This window comes from Corylus avellana, chromosome ca1 (assembly GCF_901000735.1).
Source record: "Corylus avellana chromosome ca1, CavTom2PMs-1.0".
Classification (NCBI taxonomy): domain Eukaryota; kingdom Viridiplantae; phylum Streptophyta; class Magnoliopsida; order Fagales; family Betulaceae; genus Corylus; species Corylus avellana.
This window is the reverse complement of record NC_081541.1, coordinates 29,794,450-29,801,645: the sequence shown is the minus strand read 5'-3', so window position 1 is coordinate 29,801,645 and position 7,196 is coordinate 29,794,450. Positions and strand designations below refer to the sequence as shown.

Below are 7,196 nucleotides of genomic sequence, written 5' to 3'. Positions count from 1 at the left end.
AAGTAGTGAGTTTGAAAAGTGGAGATTTAAGCCATTTTTATTAAATTGCCTCATCAAAATGACCAAAAATTAATTTTAGTGAGGGTGCAAGGAGTGCTTTAAAAGGTCCAACAAAACCCTATTCCTCTTGAATTTCTATTGCCCACGCCTCTTTGGTTCTTCTTTGGAAATTTCTACTTGAATTTCCTTAGATTCCAGATGGAGAGATTTATTTCCTTGCTACTTAAAAGGCCCTATTCCCGTATATCTCTACACTTTGATCTTTTTATTGTGGAATGGACAAAAAATCCATCTATGTCGGCCTGGAAAAAATATCCTCAAACCCATGAAATTTCCGGCCGATTAAAAATTTGTTGAACATCAGGCGTTGGACCCACAAGCATGACTTTTCTTTTATTTTGTCTTCTCGTACCATTTTTCTCTTTCTTTTCCCATTTTTGTTTTTTTTTTTCTTTTTATTTATTTGCTTGGCTTTTGTCTTATTTAACTTCAATTCTTACAAAAGGCAATAACTTGCATTATAATATCATTTTAAGTTCATATTTAATAATTAAACATTATTTCATAATTAAATATAAAGTAAAATATGATAATGTTTATTTTAATAGAATAAATAGACATTTTTAAGCTATTATCACATATTCATTTTTTGTTATTATTTATTTTTAAAAAAATTTATTATTGAATTTGTGAAAACTACTTCGGTCTCACAAGCATTTCTCTTCAAATAAAATTTAAAATATCCTATTTAACTCTCCCAATTTTCAAAGTTGTAGGAAATTGCCAAGTCGTCCACAAGTACTCAAAAGGGATTGGAGATGTTGGATTTTGTCAACCCTAGCAATTAGTGCTTTTTTCGACAAAAAAGAAAAGAAAAGAAAGGGATAACAACGGAATACAGGCTGTGTATTGACTCCAATGGGACATTTCCTAGTAAAATCATGCACGTCGTTACTTTTGATACGGTCCTATTTAAAGGTTAGAAGACTAAGTCGATTTGGATTTGTAATTTTAAAAAAATAATTAGGTGTTTAATAAAATTAAATTATCCGTTTTTAAAGAAGTACGTGTTTGTCGTGCGATTTGAAAATACAAATTTTTTATGTTGTTCGAATTATAATTTTTTAAAAATAAAATCTCAAGCAATTTATTTTTTGTAATTTGATTTAAAACCACACTTTTTATCTATAAAATCAAAACGTCAAACACACCATGAGCAAAAGAAATTGCGGAAGAAATAACACATTATGGGTTTTCTTTGAATTTGGTGGGCAAGGCAACGCATACAAGCTAAGCTTTTCACACTGACCAAATAAATGGAAGAAGAGAACAAAAAAAAATTGTCAACTACCAAGACTCTAGTGGAGCCTTAACCCAATAAAAAACATCATGGATGATTAATCTAAAAAAGAATAGTCAAACTAGTATACAGTTAAAGAGAAAATAAATATATATATTTTAAAGACTCTCTCTTTTTAATAATAAGATCATCCTATAATTGGTGAAATACCACTCAAACAAAAAGTTAAAAGTTAATGGATTTAGATCAATTTATGTTATTTTAATTGTTCACTTTATGATATGGTTCTTACTTGGAATTTGCCTCTTTTGAAAGCACTACATTTATAGTGAATAAAAATATAACCAAAAATGTGGACACCAGCAATAATTAAGGAGTTCGTCTATGCGGTTGCCAAATTGAGGCAGCTAAGTGTCGTTCAACGTATGGTTGCTTCTAAAAAATAATAAAAAATGAAAATACAAATTTTGTTATTATTATTATTATTTTTTTGTTAGCTAAATTTTCATGAACTAATATTTAAGTTTTAATGTCTCAAAACTTGTTTTTGGATTCAAAACTAAAACTTAGGGGAAGAAGGTTAACCCTTTAGGGATGATATCACCTTAAAGGGATTCAGTCATTCTTAATTTGGTGTTGATACCTTAAATTTGGTGCTAATGCCCCAAATTCGGTCATCCATAATCTCAATTGTAACCTCTTTCCTCTTCAATTAAAATAATAAATAAAAAAAATCTTACTTTGCAGATACTTGACTGATTCTTAGCAGTCGAAAATCTCTACTCATAATTAAGTTCACTTTAGTGGCTCCTGGCTGCCAAAGTAACAACAAAGAGAAGAAAAAAGAAAAAGAAAAAAAACTTGCCAAAAATAATTAATTTCACCATTATATGTCCAAAATGGTATAATAATTTGATTAACATTTTATCTTATTATATGTCCAAAATAATAATTTGAAATTATTATAATATTATATAAACCTGGAACGAACCATAGAAAAGGAGCAAGTTAAGATGAATATAATAATATATAAGATAGAATAGATATTATAAAAGGCCCCTCAAAAGTGATTTGTTAATACTTTTTATATCTTTCTTTGAATTGAATTTTGTTCCGTATGACTTGACCAGTCCCTCAGGCACGGCTGTTGACTTTGAACAAACTTCCAGTCTGCATAACCCGCGAAGCTTAAATGCTTTTTCTTTTGTCAAGTGTTTACCAACACTTGTGTCTGATTTCATTTCATTTGCATTTGGAAATCAATAAACATAATATAGAGATAGAGAAATCAGAGTCAGAGGTTTAGAGAGTGGAAGGAGAAACAGAGCTTTCAAGAAAAAAAAAAAACAAGTGGTTGAAGAAGAAAGACGTCAAAGCAGAGGAGGAGGAGTTGAAAGACAACTAGAATTCTGGGTCACAATAAATCCAACCCCATTTTTGTAGGTCTAAGAGGAGGAGAGGAGCTAGTTTCAGATGGGAATTTGTTGGGGTTCTCCGGCACCAGCTGATAACCCAACTCCAAGCACTACAACCCAAATCAGTTCAGGTACCCACAAGGAAAAAAAAAATTGTGCTTTCTTGTTATATGTTTGCCATGTGGTATTCAATTCTTGAATTTCTCAAGTGGGTTTTGTTGTTTTTCTGTTTATGTTCCATGATTTTGTGTTGTTTTATAATGTTGAACCTTTTATTTAATTGACAGTGAGATGAGAGTCAAACTTTTCTGTTTTGAATGATGACTTTTGTTTCTGGACTATCTTGGTGTCATTAGAACACAAACATTGATTTTCTTCATTTTTTTTGTTCTTTTCCATTTGGATTCGTTTGTATTTGGATCTTTGCATAATCCCAATTTCTTCAATTTCCATGTGAATTTCTGCATGTTCAGCTCCAAAATCCCCTGTTTGTGAAATTGGTTAATGTCATTTTTCATCATGTTTGGGTAATTATGACAGGGATATCTCAGACAACCAGCAATGCAACTACTTCTAGGGGTAGTAACTACTCTGCAAATAGCCACTTCTCGGCGGCTAGCGGCGATCCAGGTTATCCTGATGGGCAGATCTTACCCACCCCAACGTTGAGGATCTTCAGTTTTGCAGAACTGAAGACTGCAACCAAGAATTTTAAACCTGATACAGTTCTTGGAGAAGGAGGCTTCGGAACTGTCTACAAGGGTTGGCTTGATGATAAGGGATCGTCCAAGAACGGAAGTGGAACAGTAATTGCTGTTAAAAAATTGAACTCTGAAAGCATGCAAGGCTTTCAGGAGTGGCAGGTGATTCTACCAAAATTCATGTGTTTTGGATTCCTTTTGTCCTTTCAGTTGCACTTTTACTGTGCTTGTTGTCCTTTTTCTTTATCTTTAGGCTTGTTTTGTAATGTCTTGTTCTCCTTCAAAGCTTTTATAGAACAGAACATAACAAAAACTCTGATTACGGTTAAAATATAATTTTAATGATTAAATCAACCGTTTCTTATCAGCTTAATCTTTTGAGATAAATAGTGATTTAACATGGTATCGGCACGAAAGTCCTGAGTTCAAACTTTGTCTCCGTATAATTACGGAAGCTAAAATATGCACAGCTCCTCCACTATTAAAACAATCAAGAAAAGGGTTATGGGATATTGAAAATATGCTCTCGCTTGGTTATTGTCTTTCTTGTTTAATAACATCAGCTAGTTGTGTCTTAAATACTGGAAAGAACTGCAGAGAAAAAAGGAAAAAACTAGTGAATTATGAAGCATGTAAATCAAAGTAAGGTTTGATTCAGTCTACTTTGGTTGAAACTTGAAATGCTCGCAGCTTCCTCTTTGCTACTCAGCCTCAGGTGCAAAATTGCTTTTGGTTTATATTGATTAATGCTTCGATAACCAGTTTAAGTGCAGACGAGCTCCATGGAAAATTAATAGCCTGATATTGTGAATGTTAGTTCTGTATTAAATAAAGCCAGAGATCTTGATATTCTAAACCATATTACAATTCTCTCTCTCTCACCTGGTCACATTTTTTTTTTTGGAGTTTGGTTATTTTTCGCTATTTTACTTTTAAAACATTACTTTTAAACAATTTTTTAATATGTATGCTTATCTGGGTACTAATTTATTGGTGCAGTCAGAAGTGAATTTCTTAGGAAGGCTTTCTCACCCTAACCTTGTCAAGCTATTGGGATACTGTTGGGAAGATAAAGAGTTACTCCTCATTTACGAATTCATGCAAAAAGGCAGCCTAGAAAACCATCTCTTTGGAAGTAAGAGCTTATAAACAGAATTACCCTCTAGTATTAGTATTCATATGAGCATGCCATGTGTGACTTTCACATATTAAACCATACACTCCATCCTCGTTACTTGTGCAGGGGGTGCAGCTGTTCAGTCGCTTCCATGGGAAATACGGCTTAAGATTGCAATAGGAGCAGCTCGGGGCCTGGCCTTCTTGCACACTTCTGATAAGCAAGTTATCTATAGAGATTTCAAGGCCTCCAATATATTGCTTGATGGGGTAAAGCTTCTATTTGAAATGTGAATAACTTTTTTTTTTTTTGATAAGTAATGAAAATCTTTATTTGAAATGTGAATAACTACCAAGATTACAGATGATACATCAAGAAGGCTAAATTAATACTGTCCCTAAACATCTGTTATTATATCATCTTTCTATCTTGTTCATATGGCCAGGCTTTATGCATACTCATGGTTACAAAAAGCAAGTCTCATATTCACAAGATATCATTGTTATTACAGCTTGCATATATTCATAAGGTGTTTCTGGAAACAAATAAGTTTTTAACTTGTTCTAACTTTTTGTTTTATTGCAGTCCTATACCGCCAAGATATCAGACTTTGGCTTGGCTAAGTTGGGTCCGTCGGCTAGTCAATCACATGTGACAACACGAGTAATGGGCACATATGGTTATGCTGCTCCGGAGTATGTCGCTACAGGTATTATTTTTGTGAAACCTTTTGGAATTTTGGTGCTTTTAAGGATGTTTAAGTCTTTGAATTTAGTTTTGAGAAAATTTCCACCACTTAACCAATCTTGGTCCTTATAAAAGCTGTGCAGTGACATTATATCATGTTGATTAAACAGGGCATCTGTATGTAAAGAGCGACGTGTATGGTTTTGGTGTTGTTTTGGTTGAGATCTTAACAGGTTTACGGGCACTCGATACAAATCGTCCAAATGGGAAACATAATTTGGTGGACTGGATCAAACCGTATCTATCAGAAAGAAGAAAGTTGAAGCAAATTATGGACAACCGGTTAGAAGGAAGATATCCTTCTAAAGCTGCATTACATATATCTCAGCTCGCTCTAAAATGTCTTGCAGCTGAACCGAAACACCGACCATCAATGAAAGAAGTTCTGGAGACACTGGAACGGATTGAAACCGCCAAGGAAAGACCAAGGGAACCTAGAAATCGTTCTACTCATCCTATGGCTCACCGACAGGGCCAGCAACCTTTGCACCATCGTTCTCCACTTCACCCAAGACCAGATGGACACTAAGCCTACCAACAGTACTCCCCCTTGAGTAAGGTGTCTTGGATACAACTGCTGCATACGTGCATGGGAATTCCCTTGTATGCTGATTTGTTTTTCATGAAAAAAAATATATATCTTTCCATTTTTTCTTTTATTATGCGATAAAGTGTCACAAATTCTGTGAAGAACCAAAATTGCTGAGTATTACTATTGTTTTGGTGACTTGTATCAACTTATTGACTATGTTAGTGGTACAACTGTAAGTATGTAGAAGGTCTGGTGAGTTGTGTTTGGTTATGTTAGCTAGTTATTAGTTATTAGTTTTCTTTTTTGTAATTTTTTGGAAGACTAATTACTATATAAGCTTTTGATTTCATATACGTTTGAACTTCAAATAAATTGATTACTTTTTAGTGAAGACATGAAAGCAAAGAGGAGCTTAATCAAATGACAAATAAAGACAGATTACAATTCAATTACTCTTTCATCTTTGAATACTTTATACATGTTAGAACAGTCTATTATGGTGATAGTATTCCAGAAAGCAAATAGGAAGTTATGTATTGTAATTCAAATGCCATGCAGAACTTGGTGGACTAGTTTAAGCTCAATAGATGTCCAAACACTTCATTATATGAACTTGCTGGGAAAAAGCATAAGCACTCATTTTCAGATCTATTTACATAGCTTCAATGGTATTATAATAAGAGCCATGAAGACTACTGCAGCTTGCAGCCAAGAGGATCATAAGATTGCTTCATCAAAGCTTGTAGAAGTTCAGCTATCTGCCACAACCTGCCGCCTGATCTCCTCATGGCGGCAGGTTGTGGCATTAAACCTACAACTTTCCCAATGCCCTCTACCTTAATGGCTAGAACTACCAAAAATGCCTCAAAAGGTTGCTCTTTCACTGCAGGAGGATATATGATCTGGTTTTAGAAAAGAAATTCAGGGAGCATCATCTTAACAGCAGTGTGGCAAATGAACTCTGGCTGATTATATATACTTCTCATACAAACAATATACTTGACACCTTTTGGCTTTGGTGATGATTCAAATTGTCTTTATGCTAATCTTTGATTTTTATAACTCACGTCTTTGCTTCCCTCCAACATTCACATAAACAGGGACGGAATTAGGATTTTTCGTTCGGGGGGTCAAAGTATGAATGAGAGGTTAAGCTCAATTTTTAAGAGAGCACACACACACACACACACACACATATATATATATATATATATATATATATATATATCTTATTAGAAATATTTTAAAGAAAAAATTGAAAACCTCCCTGGATGGAGATATGAAACTCTTGTCTCATTCTTTTCTGAGTCCATGTCATGCACCTGAGTTTTGACTTGATTAATGGTTTACAAGACTCAGGAATGCAATTAGGTTTCGTATCTTA

General features: G+C 33.8%; 1 protein-coding gene across 1 annotated transcript; it reads left to right on the top strand.

Annotated features, from left to right (window-relative positions):
* Positions 1-2,487: 2,487 nt before the first annotated feature.
* Positions 2,488-6,541, top strand: LOC132179297 (probable serine/threonine-protein kinase PIX13). The gene is made up of 6 exons (XM_059592005.1): positions 2,488-2,846; positions 3,256-3,578; positions 4,416-4,551; positions 4,660-4,802; positions 5,119-5,242; positions 5,391-6,541. The coding sequence occupies exons 1-6, from the start codon at positions 2,774-2,776 to the stop codon at positions 5,807-5,809; spliced, it is 1,218 nt and encodes a 405-aa protein (XP_059447988.1). The 5' UTR covers positions 2,488-2,773; the 3' UTR covers positions 5,810-6,541.
* The last annotated feature ends 655 nt before the right edge of the window (positions 6,542-7,196 follow it).

Coding starts and splice junctions, on each gene's coding strand:
- LOC132179297 (XM_059592005.1), top strand. CDS start 2,774: ATGGGAATTTGTTGGGGTTCTCCGGCACCAGCTGATAACCCAACTCCA. Junction 3,579..4,415: donor AAGGCTTTCAGGAGTGGCAG/GTGATTCTACCA, acceptor TTATTGGTGCAG/TCAGAAGTGAATTTCTTAGG. Junction 5,243..5,390: donor TCCGGAGTATGTCGCTACAG/GTATTATTTTTG, acceptor TTGATTAAACAG/GGCATCTGTATGTAAAGAGC.